Source organism: Mobula hypostoma, chromosome 1, assembly GCF_963921235.1.
Source record: "Mobula hypostoma chromosome 1, sMobHyp1.1, whole genome shotgun sequence".
In the NCBI taxonomy this organism is placed as follows: domain Eukaryota; kingdom Metazoa; phylum Chordata; class Chondrichthyes; order Myliobatiformes; family Myliobatidae; genus Mobula; species Mobula hypostoma.
Genome location: NC_086097.1, coordinates 110923238 through 110949075, shown reverse-complemented (window position 1 = coordinate 110949075; position 25838 = coordinate 110923238). Strand labels below are relative to the sequence as shown.

General features: G+C 41.0%; 1 protein-coding gene across 3 annotated transcripts in view; it reads left to right on the top strand.

Moving 5' to 3' along the window:
* golga4 (golgin A4) overlaps window positions 1–25838 on the top strand; it is a 266334-nt gene that overhangs the window by 197072 nt on the left and 43424 nt on the right. For all 3 annotated transcript variants that reach the window (XM_063054798.1, XM_063054789.1, XM_063054779.1), the window contains 2 exons: window positions 11102–11223; window positions 16628–16758. In XM_063054798.1, coding sequence (XP_062910868.1) covers window positions 11102–11223; window positions 16628–16758 — 253 coding nt within the window. The remainder of the gene's footprint in view (window positions 1–11101; window positions 11224–16627; window positions 16759–25838) is intronic.

The following is a 25838-nucleotide window of genomic DNA, read 5'->3' as shown; positions in this document are numbered from 1 at the left end:
GGTAGCAAAATGAGTATTGATAACCAGACTGTAATGAGGAAGGGACAGTACATGAACATTTAAAAAAAAGTTCAGAGTCAAAAAAGAGAAAATCTTTCACAAAAAAAGACAACGTTGAAGACTCTTTGTTCATTTATTAAATCAAGTCTGACCCTTCGTGGCCTCATAGACTCCTGTACACCAAGGCTTCTTGTTGGAAACTGCCTCTCTGTGATTCCCCAAGGTCATACGCATTGTCTGAGTAGCATTATCTATCCATCGTAGCCTCTATTGTCCTCTCCTTCTTTTACCTTCTGTTTTACCTAACATGAGAGTCTTCTCCAAGGAATCCTCTCTTCTCATGATGTGGCCAAAATATTTGATTATTTTCAAATGTTTTTATTGTGAAGCAACATCAGCTTAACCACAACTGACAATGTCCTAAAGTACAATGCTTCTTTTCTTTCTTATAACAACATAATGAAAGTAATATGAATGTATGTATAGTAAACAAGCAAAAAACAAAGGAAACCCTACCACCCCATCTCCTTTCCCCTTCCCAGCCCTCCCCTCCCCTCACCCCTCCCGTATGTGCTGTTTAGATCCTACCGCCCCCCCCCCCACACTTAGTTCAGCTGTCGGTCTCGTTTAGATACAACAGAAATGGTTGCCAGATTTTTTCAAATTCCTTGAGTCTGTCCTTGATAACGTATCTTATCTTCTCTAGATGCAGAGTATCCATTAATGCAGCCAGCCATTGTCTGAGTGATAGAGTTTCCTCCTTTTTCCAGAAAATCAGTACGAGTTTCTTTCCATTAAGTATGCCATAGGTCAGGAGTTGTTGCTGGGTGGCCTGGAATTTATCTGACCTCGCAGAAGTTCCAATAATTATTAAAATGGGGTTCTTTATTATCTGAACCTTTAGTACCTTCAATAAGACCTCAAATATTTGCTTCCAGTACTCTTGTATCCTAGGACATAAAGCATAACTATGTAACAAATTTGCCTCTGAGGACTTGCATTTCTCGCACATTGGGGACACCTCTGGGAATATTTTATGAATCCTTACTTTTGAGTAATGTGGTCTATGTAAGATTTTAAATTGTAATAAACAGTGCCTGGCATTGATGGAACAGGAGTTAACCTACTCCAAAGCCTCATTCCATATAACCTCCTCTGTCTCTGTACCCAACTCCTTTTCCCACTCTTTTTTAATATTAAAGTAAAGGCATCCGTTAGTCTTGCGAGACCATGGATCTGCGCCTGGAAAGTCTTCACTCTCCAGGGCGCAGGCCTGGGCAAGGTTGTATGGAAGACAAGCAGTTGCCCATGCTACAAGTCTCCCCTTTCCACGACACCAATGTTGTCCAAGGGAAGGGCATTAGGACCCATACAGCTTGGCACCAGTGTTGTCGCAGAGCAATGTGTGATTAAGTGCCTTGCTCAAGAACACAACACACGTTGCCTCGGCTGGGGCTTGAACTCACGACCTTCAGGTCGCTTGTCCAATGCCTTAACCACTTGGCCACGTGCCCACACTTCAATATTATCCATTGTTGTATGACACTTCTTTAGTATGGCATCATACAGATAGGCGATGATGTGTTCTGTCCCTAAACATGATCTTAAATGATTATCTAATTAATCAGGTTCTGCCGTCTCAAAACCAGAAAGATGTGATCTTATATAGTGTCTTAGCTGGAGATAGCTGAAAAAGTGACTCTTTTGCAATCCAAATTTGTGCTGGAGCTGCCGAAATGACGCAAAAATCCCTTGTATGTATAAGTCTCCAATGCTGCGTATCCCTAATTCTCGCCATGCATCAAAGGCTCCATCTATACATGAGGGGATAAAAGGGAGGTTCGCTGATATAGGTACAAGAAAAGATAATGTTCTGAGTTTCAAATGCTTCCCCTTTTGTTTCCACATCTGTATGGTGCTGTAGATAATGGGATTGCCTCTATAACAGGCTTTATTTAACCAAATAGGGGACATGATGATTGCCCCTATGGAATATGGCAGGCAATCCTCACGCTCCATCTCCAACCATCTGGGAAGTACAACTGTATCATCTATCCAGTGTGCTATATGGCTAACGTTCGCAGCCCAGTAATAAAAAATAAAGTTGGGTAGTGCCAGCCCCCTGCTCGTCTTATTCTTGCAGAGATGTTCTTTCCTAATTTGATGGGCTTTATAATTCCATATAAAAGGTAGAGTTATCAAATCTAATCCTTTAAAAAAGGTTTTGATAAGATAGAGGGGCAGGTTCTGAAATAGATAGAGCAGTTGGCGAAGAAAGATCATCTTGACTGCATTTTCTCTACCCACTAAAGAAATTGGGAGTGTCTTCCAAAATTCTATTTTCTTTCTTATCTTTTCAATTAGAGGGATAAAATTTGCTTCAGGTAGAGAACTATACTTTTTGGTTATTACAATTCCAAGGTAAGTAAACTTCACAAGGGTTATTTTGAATGGAAATTGTTTAAGCCCCTCCTGTTGTTCTACTCGGACTGGGAACAATTCACTTTTCCCCCAATTAATCTTATACCCTGAGAAAGTGCCAAATAAATTGACTATTTCCAGCAAAACTGGAATAGTAATATATGGTTTCGTCCACATAAAGGGAAATTTTGTTGATAGTATATTCTGTATTGTACCCGTAAATTCTGGAGTGAGAACGTATAGTCTCCGCCAGTGGTTCCAGGGCCAACGCAAACAATAAGGGACTTAATGCACAGCCCTGTCTTGTGCCCCTGTGCAAACTGAGTGGTTCCGAGAGGGTCTGATTAGTTAGTATTTTAGCACTAGGGTTACTGTACAGTAGCTTAATCCAAGTTATAAATTTGTCTCCCATTCCAATAACCATAACCATAACATAAACCAGTAACTGTAACATATCTCCCATCCTTGTCTGCTATTGTTGTTAGGTGATGAAATGGAACGTTTCTGTGAATTATTATTGCCACACCCCTAGATTTCATTGGAAACTTTGAGGAATATGTTTGGATCTCCCCCCTCCCCCTCCAACTTTCAAATCTCTTACTAACTCTTCCTTCAGTTAGTCCTGACGAAGGGTCTTGGCCTGAAACGTCGACTGTACCTCTTCCTAGAGATGCTGTCTGGCCTGCTGCGTTCACCAGCAACTTTGATGTGTGTTGCTTGTAAACCAATTCAGTAGCTTCCCAGTTATATAGATGGTCACAAAGCCAAATCTGGCATTGGAGTGAAAAAACTGAGAAAAACTAGCAAACAGAGATTATTGGGAGGTTAAAGTAAGTGTGATTCTCAAAGCTATAACTTACTCTAGCACCATTAACAACATACTCTACATACAACACCAGTTTAGACCAACTCTTACTACTATCTGCCCACATAGGGCCTTAATCCGACATGGCACAATCCAAATATAACTCAGAGTCCTGTTTTCTACAGGGATTAGAGGCAGTGCCTCATTAATATTCGAAACGTTCATAATTTCCTACCACGGAGTTTTACTTGGGGCATCTTCATTCTGTAAGGGGTTTCTTCTCACTGTGCACAGTCACTTCTCAGCATTTCCCAAATGAGATTCGGCATACTGGCGAGCTTCTGGATCTGTAAACACTGCCTCGGTGCCATTAATAGTCACTCGTAGCTTCGCAGGATAGAGGAGGCCAAACTTGACTCCGGGAGGTCTGTCCTGCAGCAACCTCCTGACCAGTGTGAAAGCCGCACGTCCTTTGGCCACTGTGGATGGAAGGTCTCTGAAGATCTGAATCCTTTGTCCTTGATATTGTAGATTCTTGGTACATATCGCCTTCTGCATTATATCTTCAAGTACATGTCAATAATGGATCCTCACAATCAGGTGTCACGGCGGCTTGTCGTCCCCCGGGCACTTCCGGAGTGCTCTATGTACTCAGTCTATCACCAGAGCTTCTTCCAGCTTTAGAGCATCTTTTGGCATCTGTGCTATGAAATCTCTTGTTTCCTGCCCATTTTCCTTCCCCTCTCGTAGGCCTGCAATTCTCAGATTCTGTCCTTTCAAACGTCCCTCTAAATCCAGGCACTTTTCAGAAAGTTGTTCAGCTTGCCCACCAAGTCGTTTCACCTTGCTTTCCAGCTCCACAACTATGTCTGAAGCTCCGTTAGCTGACTCTGCTATCTCTTTCATAGTTTGATCTTGTGTATTCAACTGGGCTTTCTGTGCGGTAATCGCAGTGTCATTTTCTGCTTTCAACGAAGCAATTTTACACTCAAAGCGACCACTACCTCTGCAACTTTTTCTTCAATTTTCTTACAGATGTCTGACTTCATTGTAGTTAGCTCTGCATGTAGCGACTCTATGGCCACCAATACCGCATTGTTGTCCATACTCTGTGCACGTGGCTCCACGTGGCCCTCACACGTCAGCTCCGAGGCGTCAATTGGGCCTATTTCTTCGTTTGTCTCTGCCTTAGCCGTTCCTCTTCTTGGCATTTTGTAGCGCACTCCTTCACTCTTTCTCCTTCTGGTATGTATTGAGGAGCACCTCCCCTTCATTTGCCACCTGAAACCTCAAATTAACTTTGTGTAAATGAAGTTTTAATATCAAATCTGCCGGAGCTACAGGGGGCTGCATCCTACTTGCTCATGGCTCCACAGCGCCCCCCCCTCCGGCCAAAATATTTGAGCTTTTGCCTGATAATGAAGCTTCCTTGTGAGCAGACTAGCTGTATTTTTTCAAGTATTGACTTGTTGGATCTTCTTGCTGTTGAACGAACTCTTAACACTTTACTCCAGCATCCAAGTTCAAAGGTGTCGATTCTTTTGTATTCAGCCTTACTAATAGTCCAGTTCTCACAGCTGTACATCACAACTGGAAATACCATAGACTTGAAAACTCTTTAGTAATTGTATTTAGCACTTGCATCAAGGTAAAAGATCTAATGGCACAAATGAACGCATGGGTCCCACCTAACTGCTATTGAAGAGATGTGGTTGCAAAGCAATGAAGGTTGGTATTTAACTGGGATGTTGCCAGAATGGAGGACACTAGTTATGGGGAGGGTTTAGATGTGCCCACTGTTTTCCCTGGGGCAAAGAAGGCTGAGGGGTAACTTATGTAATTATAAAAGAGAGGGTGGATAATCACCATGTTTTCCCCCAACATTGAAGTATAAAAAAATAACAAAGTTAAGGTAAGAGGAATGTGTTTTTAAGGGGATCTAGAGGGTAAGTATTGATTTATACAAAGTGATTGATTGGAGCCAGTGGAGTCAGATACAGTCACTACATTTAAGAGACATTGGGACAGGCACATAAATAGGCAAGGTATAGAAAGGAATGGCCTTTGCGTGGGCAAATGGTGTGATTGTGTATGGGCAAAACCGTCAGCAAAGGTGGGCTGATGGATTTCTGAACAGTACAGTTCTATGAATTTGTCTTCCAGGTTATTTTAATTTAGAAGATGTGAACATAATGGAAAAAGAGGCAGGATAGCCTTGATATTAGACAGCGGAAAGGGATAAACTCATAGCTCTGAAAGTTACTACAAGTATCAGTATGGATTGAGTTAAGAAACAGCAAGGGACAAAAAACATTGGTGTACCCATATTGTGATGGCACTATATGGCATATACAAATCATAAAGTCATGGATTTATACAGCATGAAATTAAGTGCCTCAGCCCCACTCAACCAAGCTGTAAACTTGAAAATGCTGCAGTCAGACCCATTTTCCAAATCATTAATGCATTTACGAGCAGTTGCAGGCCTAGCACTGACCCCAGCTTACCACTGGTTGCCAACCAGAGCAACAGCCATTCATTCCAACTTAAAACATAGAACTTAGAAAACCTACAGCACAATACAGGCCCTTCGGCCCACAGAGCTGTGCCGAACATGTCCTTACCTTAGAAATAACCTAGGGTTACCCTCTATTTTTCTAAGCTCCATGTACCATTGCAGGAGTCTCTTAAAAGACCCTATCCGCCTCACCACCATCACCAGCAGCCCATTGCACACACTCACCACTCTCTGTGTAAAAATACTTGTCCCTGACATCTCCTCTGTACCTACTTCCAAGCACCTTAAAACGGTGCCCTCTCACACTAGCCATTTCAGCCCTGGGAAAAAGCCTCTGACTATCCACACAATCAATGCCTCCAGAGCACAGTACTCCAAGTGGGGTCTGACCAGTGTCCTGTATAGTTGCAACATTACCTCTGTGCTCCTAAACTCAATCCCACAGTTGATGCAGGCCAATGCACTGTACGCCTTCTTAACCACAGAGTCAAGCTGCGTTTGAGTGTCCTGTGGACTCGGACCCAAAGATCCCTCTGATCTTCCACATTGCCCAGAGTCTTACCATTAATACTATATTCTGCCATCATATTTGACCTACCAAAATGAACCACTTCACATTTATCTGGGTTGAACTCCATCTGCCACTTCTCAGCCCAGTTTTGCATCCTATCAATGTCCTGCTATAACCTCTGACAGCCCTCCACACTATCCACAACAACCCCAACCTTTGCGTCATCAGCAAATTTACTAAGCCATCCCTCCACTTCCTCATCCAGGTGATTTATAAAAATCATGAAGAGTAGGGGTTCCAGAACAGATCCCTGAGGCACACCACTGGTCACCAATCTCCATGCAGAATATGACCCATCTACAACCACTCTTTACCTTCTGTGGGCGAGTCAGTTCTGGATCCACAAAGCAATGTCCCCTTGGATCCTATGCCTCCTTACCTTCTCAATAAGCCTTGCATGGGGTACCTTGCCAAATGCTTTGCTGAAATCCATATACACTACATCTACTGCTGTACCTTCATCAATATGTTTAGTCACATCCTGAAGAAATTTAATCAGGCTTGTAAGGCATGACCTGACTTTGACAAAGCCATGCTGACTATTCCTAGTCATATTATGCCTCTCCAAATGTTCATAAATCCTGCCTCTCAGGATCTTCTCCATCAACTTACCAACTACTGAAGTAAGACTGTAATTTCCTGGGTTATCTCTACTCACTTTCTTAAATAAGGGATCAACGTCCACAAACCTCCAATCCTCTGGAACCTCTCCCATCCCCATTGATGATGCAAAGATCATCGCCAGAGGCTCAGCTCAACTTGGTTCAGAAATTCTCTATCCATGCCAATAAATTACCCCAAACTCCATGCATTCTTATGTATAAGTCTTTTATGCAGCACCTTATCAAATGCTTTCTGGAAATTGAGCCACCACCTGTTCCCCTCTATCAACTATGCTTGTTACATCCTCAAAGCAACCCCAGAAAGTTTGTCAAACAGGACCTTGCGTTGCTGAATCCATGCTGCACCTGTCTGATGGAACCAGTTCAATCCAGATGTCCTACTGTTTATTTCTTAATAGATTCAAGCATTTTCCGGACTACAGATGTTAAGTTAATTGGCATATAGTTGCCTTCAGCCAATATCCTTTCTTAAACTGTTGTGTGGTATTGACTTCCTTCCAATCCACTGGGACCTGCCCTGAGTTTTGTAATTATTCTACAACTTATGCCATCTCTTTCAGTGCCCTGGGATACATTCCATCAGGACTGGGGGACTTGTTTAGGCTCACTTGTTTGCTCAACGCTTCCTTGTTACTGATAATGATTGTATCGAGGTCCTCCATAACACATCCCTTTGGTATGTTAGACATGGCCTGTATTGTGAAGATCAACACAAAACAAGACTTCCTTGACCAACTTGATTTGCCCAATTTATGTGCTAGTTAAAATGGCCCATGATAACTGTTACCCATTCTTAAATGCACCAACTGTGTCTTGGTTTTATGGAGGACCATGTCCTTCTCTAATAGCCATTTTAGTTACAGGCACATTAAGTGTCAATCATATTAATCTATATTCAGGTGGTTAGCATTATTTGGAAAATATTATTGTTTGGAGGTGAAGGCAAAAATGGATTCGAAAAAATTCGAAGACCTGCTGTTGGCTGAATGCAATTGTTTCTGCTGGTAATAAAGTGAAATAAGATAACCAGACCCAGAACACACACACACTTCTGACTCAAACATGCGTTATTTTACTTGCACAAGGAGAAATCATGACCCCTGTCACCACACTGTTCTGAAGCCAGGACAGAACATTGCTAATTTTTATACAGAATTTGCTTATCAGCTATGGATATTAACCATCTGGTAAACTGCGTATGTTTGAATTTCTTACTTGCAAGATCAATTGCCATTCACAATGAAGGTATTAAAAGTCAATTAAAACTACAAGTTGATTAAGGAATCTACTTTAAAGTTATTAAAACAATTGTCCCTTAGTTGTTGGGTGTGTTTCACAATCTTCCATTATTCTTACCATGTCTGTCTTTGGCACCCTTTAATATATAAAGGGAATCTGTGTTCAAGGAAGACCTTTCTAGAAAAGGTCTTTTTTGGAGGCCCCACTTGTCCAGGTTGATTACACTCTACTGCAATCATGGTCGCCAATCTTGTCTGTAGTAAGCAGGAGGTGCATCTGACAGTCTCACTTCAAAGGTCTGGGTTGACTACAACTGCTGAAACTACCCTTGCCTGGACTCGGTCTTTAACCCTTGCCTTACTGCAACTTCCATACAATCTACCCTGGAAGCAATATTCTACTGCATGTTACTTATCTGCAGGTGCGAACACATGTATTCTGGTGGTGTCATCTAATTAGGGATGGCATAGTCATCTAGGTCACAGAGCTAGTATCTCACAGCTCCAGTGACCCAGGTTCAGTTCTTATCATGGTGCTTTTGATGTTGAATTGACATAAACTCAATGGCTACTTTAGGTCCACCTGTACACCTCGTTAATACAAATATCTGATCAGCCAATCGTGTGGCAGCAACTCATTGCATAAGAGCAATCAGACATGGTCAAGAGGCTCAGTTGTTTTTCACACCAAACATCAGAATGAGGAAGTAATGTGATGTAAGTGCCTTTGGCTGTGGAATGATTGTTGGTGCCAGATGGGATGGTTTGAGTATCTTGGAAACAGCTGATCTTCAGGGATTTTCACACACAGCAATCTATAGAGTAAACAGAGAATGGTGTGAAAAACAAACAAAAAAGATCCAGTGTGCAAGAGTTCTATGGGCGAAAACACCTTGTTAATGAGAGAGGTCGGAGGAGAATGGCCAGTCTGGTTCAAGCTGACAGGAAGATGACAGTAACTCAAATAACCACATGTAATAACAGTGGTGTGCAGAAGGGCAACTCTGAACACACATCTCAATCCCTGACATGGATGGGCTACAAAAGCAGAAGACCATGAACATACACTCGCAGGGCTTTTTTAGGGTGCCTCATAAAGTGGACACTGAGTATAACAGAGGGTTAACATATGAGGAACGTTTGTCCACTCTTGGACTGTATTCCTTGGAGTTTAGAAGAATGAGGGGAGACCTCATAGAAACATTTCGAATGTTAAAAGGTATGGACAGAGTGGATGTGGCAAAGTTGTTTCCCATGATGGGGGAGTCTAGTACGAGAGGGCATGACTTCAGGATTGAAGGGCGCCCTTTCAGAACAGAAATGCGAAAAAAAATTTTTAGTCAGAGGGTGGTGAATCTATGGAATTTGTTGCCACGGGCAGCAGTGGAGGCCAAGTCATTGGGTGTATTTAAGGCAGAGATTGATAGGTATCTGAGTAGCCAGGGCATCAAAGGTTATGGTGAGAAGGCGGGGCAGTGGAACTAAGTAGGATAAAATGGATCAGCTCATGATAAAATGGCGGAGCAGACTCGATGGGCCGAATGACCTACTTCTGCTCCTTTGTCTTATGGTCTATATGTCTGTTGTTTTCAAGATAACTTACAGAATTATCTGCATAACCTGAGGTCTGGTTCTTAGGCTGAGACTTGAAAATGGAGAAAGGCCAATTTTGATGATATCAGAAAGGATCTGGCAAGTGTGGATTTAGACAAGTTGCCTTCTGATAAAGGTGTGCTTTTTAAGTGGAGGGCCTTCAAAGTGAAAATTTTAGAATACAGTGTTTGTATATTCCTGTCAGAATAAAAGGCAAGGATAACAGAGCTATTGAAGCTCTGGTTAAGAAGAAGAGGTACATAGCAGTTTAAGCAACAAGGAACAAATGAGGTACTTGAGTATAAGAAATGCAAAAGGACATTTCAGGAAGTCAGGAGGGCTGAAAAAAAAAACCGTGAGGCTGCTCTAACAGACAGGGTGAAGGAGAATCCCAAGGGCTTCTGCAGATATATATAGCAAAAGGATTGCAAGGAACAAAATTCATCCTCTTGCTGATCAAAGTGGTCATCTACACATTTGCGCTGAACCAGATGGAGGCGACCTTCATTGGATTTTTTGGGTCTGCATTTCAAAGGGAGACAGACAGAATCCAGTGATCCAAGCAAATGTGTTTAAGAAGTTCTGAATCACGGGTGAGATGCTGGGGGATTGGAGGATAGTTAATGTTGTTCTGTTTAAGAAGGGTTGTAAGAATAAACTGGGAAGTTATAGGTTGGTGAGCCTACCATCAATGTTGGGTAAGTTATTGGAAGCTATTCTAAAGGACCTTGTATGTAAGTATTTGCATAGACAGGAGCTGATATAGTGATAGTGAACATGGCTTTATGCATGGTAGATCATGTGTAACCAGCCTTTTTTGAGCAAATTACCAGGAAAGTCAGTGGATGTCATGGATGTGGACTTTAGCAAGGGCTTCGATAAGGTCCAGCCTGGAAGAATACTCTATTAGTTGGGTGCTGTAATTTGCCCCAGTGGTGGGTGAGTCGGGGGATTTGGTTGATATGCAGAGAGGTAAATAGTTGCTTGATAGTTACCACTAACTTGGTGGACTGTTGAGCCTGTTTCCATGCTATAAGACTCTATTACATAAATACTTCACATACAATAGTAATGGTTTTATTTGCTTATTGTACTTCCGTTAATGAAAAGGTAATGCAATCATTTTATTTTGAACCAAGCTAATTTTTCCACCAAATAATGTTCTCTCTTGCAGCTCAAACTCTATACATAAGTACTTCACATTCAATAGTAATGGTTTTATTTGCTTATTGTACTTCCGTTAATAAAAAAATAATGCAATCATCTTATTTAGAACTGAGCAAAAAGTTTAACCAAGCTAATTTTTCCGCCAAATAATGTTTTCTCTTCCAGGCTCGAATTGGAGGATTTGCAGCTGAAACACAACTCAACTCTCAAACAGTTAATGCGAGAATTTAACACACAATTAGCACAGAAAGAGCAGGAGCTTGATATATCAGTCAAAGAGGCCATAAGTAAGTCAAAGTTGTGCTTTGGTACTTATTGAATGAAATTTTCATTGGTCTTTCATCAAAAGACCTTTGATAATGGAATTAATTCACTGAAGGAATATGATATTTATTCATTTAAATAGGATTTTCAAACTTCATACTAAGCTTTCTGGAAGTTGGCTACATACTCTACTTGCATTTAAAAAAGAATGGAAGGAGCAATGTAATAGTCATTGTTATCTATTATGAAACAGTCCCTTTGGCCCAACTCATCCATTCTGTCCCTGTCTATTTGAGCTAGTCCCATTGCTCCACATTTTGCCCATATCTCTTTAAACCTTTCCTGTCCTGTCTAAATTTCTATTAAAGAAAACCTTTGACAAGGTGCTGCACATGAGGCTGCTTAGCAAGATGAGAGCCCATGGAATTACAGGGAAGTTACCAGTGTGGGTGGAGCATTGGCTGGTCAGCAGAAAACAGGGAGTGGGAATAAAGGGATCCTATTCTGGCTGGCTGCTGGTTACCAGTGGAGTTCCACAGGGGTTGGTGTTGGGACCGCTGCTTTTTACGATGTGTGTCAATGATTTGGACTACAGTATTAATGGATTTGTGGCTAAATTTGCCGATGATACAAAGATAGGTGGAGGAGCGGGTAGTTGGGGAAACAGAGCCTGAAGAGAGACTTAGATAGTTTAGGGGAATAGGCAAAGAAGTGGCAAATGAAATGCAATGTTGGAAAGTGTATAGTCATACACTTTGGTGGAAGAAATAAAGGGGCAGACTATTACTTAGATAGGGAGAGAATTCAAAATCCAGAGAAACAAAGGGTCTTGGGAGTCCTTGTGCAAGATACAATAAAGGTTAACCTCTGGGTTGTATCAGTTGTGAAGAAGGCGAATGCAATGATGGCATTTATTTCTAGAAATATAGAATATAAGAGCAGGGATGTGATGTTGAGGCTCTATAAGGCATTCTTGAGACCACACTTGGAGTATTGTGTGAAGTTTTGGGCTCCTTATTTTAGAAAGGATATACTGACATTGGAGAGGGTTCAGAGAAGTTTCATGACAATGATTCCAGGTATGAAAGGATTGCCATGTGAGGACCTTCTGGCAGCTCTTGGGCTCTGTTCCCTGGAGTTCAGGAGAATGAGGGGGATCTCATAGAAACATTCCGAATGTTAAAAGGCCTGAACAGATTAGATATGGCAGTTATTTCTCATGGTAGGGGATTGTAGGACAAGAGGGCACGACTTCAGGATTGAAGGACATCCTTTTAGAACTGAGATGTGAAGAAATTTCTTTAGTCAGAGGGTGGTAAATCTGTGGAATTTATTGCCACGAGCGGCTGTGGAGGCCAAGTCATTGGGTGTATTTAAGGCAGAGATAGATAGGTTCTTGATTAGCCAGGGCGTCAGTGGATTATGGGTTGAAAGCAGAGGAATGGGGATGACTGGAAGAATTGGATCAGCCCATGATTGAATGGCGGAGCAGGCTCGATGGGTCAAATGGCCTGCTTCTGCTACTATGTCTTCTGGTCTTAAATGTTGTAATTATATACACATCCAACACTCCTTCTGATAGCTCATTTCATTTACTTCTCTTTGTGCAAAAAATTACCCAAGGATCCCTTTTAAAACTTTCCTGTCTTAGTTTTGACCTACGCTGTCTTGAATTATTCTGAATAAAATCAGAATCAGCTTTAATATGTCAAGACATGTTGTTTTGTGGCTCCAATACATTAAAAATCAACTACATTAAGAAATGTATATATATTTCAATAAGAGAGAGAGAGAGAAAAATATAGTGGCAGGCATTTGGTCCATAATGACAGACAAGGAAACTGTTTAACTCAGCAACAGTTTTTAATGTGATACACACCAAAACAGACCGGGCCCATAATCCACAAAGAGAACCCAACTAGTCTAATGAAGACAGGGGAGGTGACCGTCACACACCCCGGTTACAGCCAGGGTGACCCACGAGTACTCAAGTGAATAACTGTATTACCAAACCTAAAATGTGGCAATAAATGAACCGGAACTTCCCACCATAATCCAACGGAATTAACGTATTTTAACGGAAGGACGATAAACAGTGCTGGTCATTAGAAATGCAGGGTGGGCTGTCGACCACATACCCCCCCCCCCACTCTGTGTGTGTGTGTGTATGTCTCTCTCTCTCTCTCTCTCTCTCTCTCTCTCTCACTCTCACTCTCTCACACACACACACACACACACACATATGGCATCATGTTGTGGATAGTGTGGAGGGCTGTCAGAGGTTACAATGGGACATTGATAGGATGCAAAACTGGGCTGAGAAGTGGCAGATGGAGTTCAACCCAGATAAGTGTGAGGTGGTTCATTTTGGTAGGTCAAATATGATGGCAGAATACAGTATTAATGGTAAGACTCTGGGCAGTGTAGAGGATCAGAGGGGTCTTGGGATCCGAGTCCATAGGACACTCAAAGCTGCTACACAGGTTAACTCTGTGGTTAAGAAGGCATACGGTGCATTGGCCTTCATCAATCGTGGGAATGAGTTTAAGAACCGAGAGATAATGTTGCAGCTATATAGGACCCTGGTCAGACTCCACTTGGAGTACTGTGCTCAATTCTGGTCGCCTCTCTACAGGAAAGATGTGGAAATCATGGAAAATGTGCAGAGGAGTTATACAAGGATGTTGCCTGAATTGGGGAGCATGCCTTATGAGAATAGGTTGAGTGAACTCGGCCTTTTCTCCTTGGAGTGACGAAGGATGAGAGGTGACCTGATAAAGTTGTACAAGATAATGAGAGGCATTGATTGTGTGGATAGTCAGTGGCTTTTCCCCAGGGCTGAAATGGCTAGCATGAGAGGGCATAGTTTTAAGGTGCTTGGAAGTAGGTACAGAGGAGATGTCAGGGTGAGTTTTAAGAGAGTGGTGTGTGCCGGCAGCAGCGGAGGAGGTGGAAACGATAGGGTCTTTTAAGAGACTCCTGGATGGCTACATGGAGCTTAGAAAAATAGAGGGATATGGATAAAGCCTAGGTGGTTCTAAGTTAGGGACATGTTCGGCACAGCTTTGTGGGCCGAAGGGCCTGTATTGTGCTGCAGGTTTTCTATGTTTCTATCATAAGTAGATAGGGACGTAAAAAAAAGCTTTTGACACATTGTCCTTCGTAAATGAAAGTATTGGATACAGGAGTTGGGATGTTACATTGAAAAATGTCAATAGGAAAGATGTCAATGAGATTGAAAGGTCAGGACTTGAGGACCTGAGGTCTTGAAAAAGTTTGAATAGATTAGGACTTTATACTCTGGAATATAGGAGAATGAAGGAAGATGTGATGAAGATACACAAAATTATGAGGGGTACAGATAAGGTAAATGCAACACACGCAAAATGCTGGTGGATCACAGCAGGCCAGGCAGCATCCACAGGAAGAAGCACAGTCGACGTTTCAGGCCGAGACCATTTGTCAGGACTAACTGAAAGAAGAGATAGTAAGAGATTTGAAAATGGGAGGGGAAGGGGGAGATCTGAAATGATAGGAGAAGACAGGAGGGGGAGGGATAGAGCTAGGAGCTGGAAAGTTGATTGGCAAAAGGAATACAAGGCTGGATAAGGGATAGGATCATGGGATGGGAGGCCTAGGGAGAAAGAAAGGGGGAGGGGAGTGCCAAAGGAAGATGGAGAGCAGGCAAGGAGTAATTGTGAGAGAGAGAGAGAGAGAGAAAAAGGAAAAAGTAAAAAATAAATGAATAAGGCATGGGGTGAGAACGGGAGGAGGGGCAATAACGGAAGTTAGCTAAGTCAATGTTCATGCCATCAGGTTGGAGGCTACCCAAATGAAATATAAGGTGGTGTTCCTCCAACTTGAGTGTGGCTTCATCTTGACAGTACAGGAGGCCATGGATAGACATATCAGAATGGGAATGGGACGTGGAATTAAAATTTGTGGCCACTGGGAGATCCTGCTTTCTCCGGCGGACAGAACATAGGTAAATGCAAGCAAGCTTTTCCCACTGAAATTGGATGAAACTCGAGCTCGTCATGGGTTAAGGGTGAAAAGTGAAATGCTTGAGGGGAACATGAGGGGGAACCTCACTCAGAGGGTGATGAGTGTGGAACAAGGTGTGAACAGAAATGGTGAAGGCAGGTTTGATTTCAACATCTAAGAGAAGTTTGGATAGGTACCTGGATGGGAGTAGTGTGGAAGCCTATATAGTCCGCGTGCAGGTCAATGGGACTAGGTAGATTAATAGCTTGGCATCTACTAGATGGGCTGAAGGGCCTTTTTCTGTGTGCTGTACTTTTCTATGATTATAACTCTAAATTGCTGCAAATGTTGAAAGGTTGGGGATCAACTGTGGGCAAAGAGGCAGAGTTAATGTCCAGTTTGATGACCTTCTCATGTAATCCATTCCAAAAGACCTAAACTTGGCAACATGAGAGTTGGATTGATTGTACATAGAGAATGAAGTCTAGAGTTGAAGATCTTGCACACAATCTGTTCTGAGTGTTATTATCAGAGAAGTGACATACATAGCTGCATTATCTCAATTGCCGCATACTTTGTTTCACATATTGGTCTTGTATACTGTTACACTTCATATAAATACAAATATATGAAGGTATATTGTGGTTATACTTTGTGATTTCTTAGAGGAGGTGCAGTTATATCAGTGCGCAGAAGAAATTGCTATGAATCATAATACGGTAAATGGAGCACTGTGTTCTAAATAGTGAAATGGCTCAGGAGTATAATATTCATAATTACCAGAGGTTGCCATTTACTCCATTGGTTTCTGTTTCTGTTTTCATCTTGAATGATATTAAAACCATATGAAGATTCTCTAAGTTTGATTATTGCATTTAAATTCTATAAGTTCTTTGAAATTTGACAAGATGCATATGTGAAATGTTCACATTAATTTGTTGTGGAGGATTATTTAATTAGTATGTGCATTAAGTCTGAAAATTAACTGCTTGAGTTCATGGCTAACGGAATGATTTCCAACAACATATTAGAAAGAATGCAAACATGAGGAATTCTGCAGATGCTGGAAATTCAAGCAACACACACAAAATGCTGGTAGAATGCAGCAGGCCAGGCAGCATCTATTGGAAGAGGTACAGTCAACGTTTCAGACCGAGACCCTTCGTCAGGACTGACGAAAGGTCTCGGCCTGAAACGTCAACTGTACCTCTTCCAATAGATGCTGCCTGGCCTGCTGCCTTCCACCAGCATTTTGTGGATATTAGAAAGAATCTTTGGTTCAAGATAAAAAGTAGACAAAATGAAAAATCCATCAGTGAGATGGTGCTTTTGTATCACCAGCTGTACTCTCCAAGTGCCTGTGGATAGGTGGAGGACTACCTGCTTTTGAAGAAATTATTTTTAGTGAATGCCATAATTAGAGTTAAATTTTCAATATTCTAGGCAAAGCCCAGGAAGTTGAGGCTGAACTCCTGGAAACTCACAAGGAGGACATAAACCAGCTCTATCGAAAGATCGCTGACAAGGATGATTATCTACAAAGGACAGTAAAAAGATATGAAGAAATTTTACAAGTATGTAATCCTAAAGGATTTTTTGTTTATTCTGTATTACCGTCTTTAAATACAAAGGTTATTCTGTACTGATTTTCATTAAAAAAAACATGGGAAATTTCAAAACCACAGACTCTTGTAAAGTGAGCCATTCAGCCCAGTCCAAACATATTCATATTTGTGCTGCTTTCATCCTCCTTACTTTTATCTAAATTCATCAGATACCTGTCTTGTTTTTCCCATGTACATTTATCAAAATTGCACTTATCTGTCCTTTTCACCTCACACACACTGAGAAAGAGTTCCACATCCTGATCACTTTAAAAAAACAACTAGAGTTTGTCTTTTGTTTGGTGTCTGTTATATTGATGTTTTGCTCTTCCCACAAGCTGGAAAATATCTCAATCTCTTTAAGTTATAAACAATGGCTCTGTCTATTTTTATACATGAAAAAAGGTGATCTATTACAGTATGTTAATCTCGTTATGATAACTATGAGTGTCTTTCTTTTGTGGCCAGTTTATTAGGTACAAGAGAGCAACTTAGTAAAGTAGCCACTGAGTGTATTTATGTATGGTCTGTGCTTTTCTGCTGCTGTTGCCCATCCACTTCAAGGTTTGACGTTTTGCACATTCAGCAATGTCATAACGTGTGCTTATTTGAGTTATTGACGCTTTCCTGTCAGCTTGAACCATTCTGGCCTTTCTCCTCTGACCTTTCTCATTAACAAGGTGTTTTTTCCCACAGAATTGCCGCTCACTGGATTTTTTTTTGTTTTTCGCACCATTCTCTGTAAAATCGAGAAATGTTGTGTGTGAAAGTCCTAGGAGATCAGCAGTTTCTGAGATCTGAAACCACCCTGTCCTGCACCAACAATCATTCCACTGTCAAAGACACTTAGATCACATTTCTTCCCCATTTTGATGTTTGGTCTGAGATACAACTGAACCACGTGATCATGTCTGCATGCTTTTATGCAATGTGTTGCTGCCACATGATTGATTGAATTAGACTGGACAGCAGAGGTTTTGCCTCCTGAATACGGGTCTATCTTATGGATTTTGGGCTGCTGATCATGAAAATCACCATGAAATTTCCCAATCCGACACCATTTTTTTCTGAAATCGTCTACATTTGTTATTTCAATTCATAATTCAAGTCAATTAAAATGTTGCCCACAATGTAAGCTGAGAAGTTTTCTATCTTGTCCAGGTATGCCTGGGCATGTTTAGGCAGGGCCGATGCTGCATGGCAGGACAGGATTGAGAATGGCTATAAAAACATTGTGCCCACATACAGTTCTATGCATCGTCTTTACATGTACTGTTGTGTGATCAGGTTGATGCACATGGTCTTAATCTCATATCATATTGTGTGTACACATTATAATAAAGTAATTGTATTTTCAGGAGTATTTGCGATAGCAAAATGTCTCTCTAATGTTGCAACAACTGCGATACTTTCTTTTATATCTGTGGCGAGTATGTGCTTAGATCTCAAAGATGGAGCTCTACTTTGGGTGTAAAATTAGAGACCAAGGCAAAGCCTGCACTCCTCGCATTTGTTGCGCAACATGTGTTGTCAATCATAGAGCTTGCCTCAGACATACTCGAAAGTCACTGCCTGTCGCTGTCCAGATGATATGGCGAGAGTAGAAGGGTCATGTGACAGACTACTACTTCTGTCTGACCTGTGTATCTGGTTTCTCTGTTAAAACAAGAAATTCATTGAATGCTCCAATCTCTCTTTAGCCATGAGAGCCTTACCATATGACGATAGTCTTCCCGTACCAAAGCCACCAGAAACATGGCATCTAGAGGAGGCAGACAAAGATGTCATGGTGTACGAGCCAGGAATGGAAAACGATACTGATACAGATTTTGAACCATTTATGTCGAGTGAGTCTCATCTGATAACTCTGACCTGAATAGAATGACCTTGTCAGAGACTTAGGTTTGTCAAAGGCAAAAGCAAAATTACTAGGTTCAAGGCTGCAAGGATGGAATCTGCTGTCACCAGGCACATCTGTTTTTCCACTGCGTTAATGGGCTTTTGACTGCTTTGGTTTACCAGTTGACCCACAACAATGGTGTCTTTTTATTGATTCTTCAGTATTAAGCCTGCAAGCTGTGCTGCTACACAACAGCAGTATACATGAAAGAAAACTACTGAAATTTGGAATTTTTTGAAACACATATAGCACAGCAACTACAACCGGAACATCTATAGTGATCTGAAATAGCACTGCCACTATGAATGCAGCTCAGATACACTAAATGCTGTTGTTTCATTTGTAGATTGGACAGCTGTGCTAAAGAATCTCAGTACATTAAAAAGGATTAGCCACTCCATAAGCAGTTAATTCCAGGGCAGAAAAGTGTGGCACATAAGCCACTTGTAGACCCAGCAAAGATATTTTGCCTCCTTTTCTTATAAAGCTGGGGTTTACGAAAAATTTTGTGAAAGCGATGAATAAGGAAGGTGATGGATTTTGATATTTGAGAAAGATGTTTCCCAGAATAACTGATGCCAAAGTTAAGGAAGGCACTTCTGTTGGTCCACAAATTGAACAGGTCATCAATGACAGACAATTCAAAAATCTTCTAGTGGGACTGGAGAAAATCACATGGAAGGCATTTAAGGATGCTGCTGAAAATTTTCTTGGCAACTTACAGAGCATCAAACTATGTGCAGTTGGTTGAGAACATGCTTCAAGCATGCAAAACCATTAAATACAACATATTACTAAAGATTCATTTTCTGCATTCCCTTTTAGATTTCTTCCCTGCAAATCTTGTTGCTGTCAGTGATAAGCATGGCGAAAGGTTTCACCAGGGCGTTGCAGTTGTGGAGAAATGGTATCAGGGCAATTAGAATCCATCAGTGCTGGCTGTTTATTGTTGGACACTTAAGCCAGAAGCCTTGGACACTAAGTAGAAAAGAAAATTATCAAAAAAACATTTTTAGCTTAGTTGAACTATTGCAAAGCATCAGCAGTGTTAATGCAATGAAGCGCATTATATGTAATAAAAGTTAATTTCTTGTTTCTCCAATTCAAACGTGCTATAAGTAGTCTAAAATTATATTTGTGTCCAGCTTCAAGCGGTCTATCATAATCCCAAAGAAAAAATTCTGAGGAAGCAACCCTTTTGAAAATATTTGCTGTCCAGTGGATTGGGTCATCAGTTCATCAGGGCAGCCACTTTTTGGGACGACTCTTAAAGCACAAAAAATAATTGAGAAAATTTCCAGGATTCCCTTCATTTATTTGGGACATTATGCTGCGCTTAATTGAGGCAGGAGACTTTTGCTGAACAGCTACTAACTAGCTTCAGTCATGTGGCCGTTAGATGATACACCGTGCTTAGAAGGAACAGTTTTAAATAGCATCAGTTGCATACGTTTGTGTTCAAAAAGCAGTGACTTTTGTCAGTAATAATTGGTGAGGAATAAGCAGCAAGACAATTCACTGTAGTTTCAAGTATTTAATCTTGGAGATGCCTGAAATGGCCAGGAGTGAAAATGAAACAATTTCACTCACTACTTCAAGTTAGGGACTATGAAGAATCACCTTGACTGTTACAGTTAAAATGAGGGTTTGCTGGATGCAGTTGCCGATAGCATTATTTGAAGGTAGTCCATTATCTTCACTCGGAGTCTGTGCTGATTTTGTTTATAGTGCAATCTGGATGAAATCCTCCATTGATTACTATTAGAAACTAATACAGTTTTGTAGTACTGTTAGTATAGTATTAGTAATTTGTTCCGTATTTCATTTAAATACATAATTTGCTATTCAGTTTGTCTTTTTATACCTTTTATATTATTTCCATAAAACTTTAGCTAATTGGAGCAGTGGCTTAATTGGGCTAAAAGGTACTGTGTCCCAATTAACCATAATCCACTGTATTTGTATTAATGAGCAGCTATACTTAATAAGTGGCGGCTGTGTGTATTTTGAAGTAATATTCCATGTGATTTTACCAACATATAAATCAAACTTATTTTCATGTTTATTCATATTAATGTTGTCTTACAATTTATTGCAATTCCTTCAATATTAACGATCTATCATACGGCATCTCTGCATGCACATGTTGCTGCAAATTTAAATTTACTTTTTGATTTAATAATTATATGTGGTAATGGTTGTCATCCCATACAGATCTTTGTGAAGCTCCTTTCTCCATCTCCTGGCTTTCTGAATAATATAGAATTTAGAACAGTACAGCATATGAAAGGCCATTCAGCCCACAATGATGTGCCAAGCTATTTAAGCTAAAAATGCTTAGTTGCACTAATTCTTTCTGCCTGCACATGGTTCTTTACCTCCATTCTCTGTATATTCATGTGGTTATTTAAGAGTGGCTTGTATACCTCTATCATATCTGTCTCTACTACCAAGCATATCAGTGCATTACAGGCACCACCACTTTCTTTTTCTTTAAAAACCTAGCCACGCATCTAATTTGAACTTTTCCTGTCTCACCTTAAATGTGCGCTCTCTGGTATTAGACATTTTGCCCCTTGGAAAATGCACTGCTCTCTAGCTATGCTCCTCATAATTTTTATCAGTTTTATAGCAAGCAGGTCTCTCCTCAATCTCTACCACTCCAAAGGAAACAACCCTAGATTGTCCATCACCTGCCCTCTAGTCCAGGGAGCATTCTGGTAAACCTTTTCCGCAACCTCCCTACATTATATTGGAGTGATTAATAGATTGAATACTTTAGATGCGGGCTATCTATATATATACACACACACACACACACCACTAACAGACATGTCCACATGTAACATCACTAATCTGAGATGGGTTCTTGAAACAATTTGTGGAGAATCCAACTAGGGGAGAGCACATTGGACCCAATTTTGGGATATGAGCCAGGGCAAGTGAAGGCCTTGACAATGTGTAAATATTCTGAGAATAGTGACCACAGGTCTTGGCTTTAAGATCTTTATGACCAGTGGTCCCCAACCTCTGGGCCGCAGACAGATACATTGCCGCGAAGAATGCAGTGGTGCAGCGGTAGTCGGAACGCACCCAGCACACCTTTAAGAAGAAAAGTGGAAATAAACAAGCTAATTAATTAGGTGCCGCCCGGCCTCTGATCTGGGCTGACATCTACATGCCGGGCGGCACCTAATTAATTAGCTTGTTTATTTCGGCTTTTTTTCTTAAAGAAGTGCTGGGTGCGTTCCGACTACTGCTGCACCACTGCCTTCTTCGCTTTAATGTATTGGTCCATGGCCTGGAGTTTGGGGACCACTGCTTATGAGTAAGGATAGAATTTGGATCCTGTGGGAAGTTATTAAATTGAGTGAAGGCAAATTACAACAGGATAAAACAAGTTGAGGGGTGTGATTGGGCGCAGCTGCTGTTGAACAAGCCCATGTCTGAAATGTAGGTGTTTTTGAAAGTCCAGCTGATCAGAGCTCAGGATCAGCATGTTCTGGTATGAGGTAGGGACAAGGATGGCAAGCTAAGGGTACCTTGGATGACCATGGATGTCCTAAATTTAGTCAGGAAGGAAAAGGAAGCATATTTAAGGTTTAGAAAGCTAAAGTCAGGCTGGGCCCTTGTGGACCATAAAGATAGTAGAAAAGCATTCAAGCAGGCAATTAGGAAGGCCACATCGGGCAGGAAATGATCTTGGTGTGCAGGATCAACACGATCCCACAGCATTTTATACTCATGGTAAGAAAAAGGGGTTAATGAAGGAGAGGGAATTTGTGCTTGGATTTACAGCTGAGAGCTAAATGAGTGCTTTGAGGCAGTACTTACTGTAGAACAAGATTTGGAGGATAACGAAAACAGATTGGGACATGCATTTTTATTTTATTTAGCAATATACTGTGGCCCTTCTGGCTCTTTGCACGGCATGGACCAGTAATCACTGATTTACACCGCCCCCCCCCCCCAGCCTAATCACGGGACAATTTACCAGGGCCTGGTGGCATATATCTCAGAATATTGAAAGAAGTCAGTGAAGCAATTTCTGGGGCTTTGGCAAAGATCTTTCTGTCCTCAGTTGCAACAGATGAGGTCCTGGTGGACTTGGGAGTGGCAAATGTTTTACATTTGTTTGAGATGAGAAATGGGGGTAATCCAGGTAATTATAGGACATTTAAGACATGATCTGCCCTGTGTAAAGTCATGCTGAGTGTTTCAAAACTGCTGTGCCTTTTCAAATTTGCATGAATCCTATTCCTTAGAATTCTCTCCTTCCTTCTGGCTAAAATAAGAGCCATTGACTATTAACCTCCAACCAGAATAAGAGCTATTGACTACTACCCTCTGAGTTGCATGGACAAGCCAATTCTGCATTCTTTCTGCCGTATCACCATGTATCACATGCATGTAATCTTTTGGATGATCCTACCATAATGTTTTTGTCAAACACTAATATCCATGTAGACAACACCTACTGCTCTATTTTTATCAATCACTTTTGTTCTCCTCAGAAAAACTTAATTTAGTTACTAAGACCCCTGATCTGTCCCACACAGAGCTATGAGGCTGTGTTCACACGTAACAGCTATGCTCACATATAACAGCTGTGCTTTATCTCTGTGTTCTGCTTTTTCATGAAGCATTCTAGCCATGGACTTTAAAACTTGGTTCTTGATTGTCCATCCTCTGGCAAAGATCTGTCTGTTTAATAGTGCCTCATCAAAATAAATTAATTCCATCAATAATATTATTGTCATATACATTTGGATTTAATGTCATTTAATATTGAGCTTTTTAAAATTCTATTCTATTATTTTTTTTCTGTAGTGGGCTTGCTGTTAAAATTCATTGAACAAATACCAAGCTGAATGTTATCTAGTGATACAACATGAAAGCAGCCCATTGGGCTCACTAACTTACAGCACTTGGCCTACATCTCATCTAGATACTTAGTCATAGAGATGTACAGCACAGAAGCAGACTCTTCGGTCCATCTAGTCTGTGTTGAACAATTTAAAGTGCCTACTCCCATCGACCTGCACCAGGACCATAGGCCTCCATATGGCTACCATCCATGTACCTATACAAACTTCTCTTAAAAGTTGAAATCGAGCTTGCATGCATCACCTAAACTGGAAGCTCATTCGCACTCTCACGACCCTCTAAGTGAAGAAGTTACCCCTCATGTTCCCCTTAAACTTTTCATCTTTCACCCTTAACCCATAACCTCTGGTTATAGTCTCACCCAACCTCAAGTCTCGTCTCAGTCTTCTGTGTTCCAAGGAATAAAGTCTGAACCTATTCAATCTTTCCTTGTGACTTAGGCATTGCCGACCTGGTAACATTCTTGTAAATTTTCTCTGTACTCTTTCAGCATTATTTACATCTTTCCTGTAGTTAAGTGACCAAGACTGCTCACAATAGTCCAAATTAGGCCTCACCAATATGCATGTTCATTGCTGTCAGCCTCTCTGTGTCTCTTCTCTCAAGCAATGTAATCCACTACTCACTGTACTCTGGGTGAGAAAGCTACTCATCAGATTCCCTCTAAATCTCTTGCCTCTTAACCTAAACCTATGTTCTCTATTTACTATTTACAGTACCCTTAATATGGGGAGAAGTTTTCTGCAGTGTACTGTATTTATACCACTTGTAATTTTATATATCTCATTTGTGACCTCTTGCCATTGCTTCTTGGATGACATAGCCATCTTTAATCCCACTGGTGCATCAAGCTCCTCTTAGTTTTTGGAGACTTTTACTAGAATTTTACCTTTCACTACAAATGTACTAATCCTTCAACTACAATGTTTAAGTACCAATGGAAACATATACATTTTGGACCTCACCTGCACCTTCCAGCTCAATATACCAATCATCTCTGTTGTCCCTAATGTCTCCTTTGTTTATTTATTAATTCCCCTAATATATTATAAAACACCTTCAGATCCTTTATTATTAATCCTGTCAGATGGTGATTATTTTAAGATACATTTTGCCTTCCTAATTTCCTTTCTAAACTCCTTGTGTTTTTTTATACTCTTGATGGGCCTCCCCCACCTTTAGTCCTCTATACCTGTCAAATGTTTTTCTTTTTATCCGCACCTTGTTGCCTCACAACATTCCTTGGCTTTCACCCTTCCAGGATCATAATAGCCCTGAACTCTTCAAGTGTGAAATGAATGCTTCCCACTGTGCAGATGTAGATACTTACAAATAGATGTGGCAATCTACGTTTGTCAGATCCTGTCTTTCTTTAGTGAAATTGGTCTTCCATGCCCCCCCCCGCCCTGTTTAAGACCTTTATTCTTTGTCCATCCCTATCATTTTCCATAATCACTTTGTAATATGTATTCATGGTATCTGACATTCCCTCCATTTGACCAACTAAAATTTCTCTAAGATAAGGCCCAACAATTCTTCTTTTGTTGGTCTTTGTACATTGTGTCCAAAAGATCTCCTGGATATACCAAAAACATTCAACTTCCTCTGGGCCTTTTACACTAAGGTAGTCCAATTAGTATTTCTAAAATTAAAATCCTCTGTTATTATAAGCACTATTTTAACTTCTCTCACTCTCTTGTACCTTCCCCTCCCTCTCCCCCGTAAGACTCCCACCGCACTCACCCTCACTGTTAGAAGGTCTGTCATAAACTCCCAACAAAACAATGACACCCTTTTTCATAGAGTTAAAGAACATGGAAATGGGTCAATTGGTCCTCCACACCTCACTGTTAATTAATCCCACTTTCTAGCACTTGGCCTATTGTTTTTAATGCCAAGGCGATTCAGCTATTTGTCTAGGCACCACTTCAATGCTGTCAACAATTCTGCTTTCACCAATCCCTTTGGCAGTGTGTTAGGTGAGAAAGGACCTGTCGGATCTCCTCTAAATCTTTTATCCTTTAACCTGAGTCTGTCACCTCTCATTTTATCTGTCTGATCCTACAGTTTCCTACAGGTACTCTGTTGCACTCCTTATATTTGTATTTGCTTCATTCATGTCCCTCTTTGCCGCCTCTGCTCCAGGGAAAATAAACCTAACCTCGTTGTCTCTTTATAACTGAAATTCTTCATTCCAGACATGTACTGGTGAGTCTCCTCTGTGTCCTCTCCAGTGCTGTTCTGTCGTTCTTGTACTTTGAAC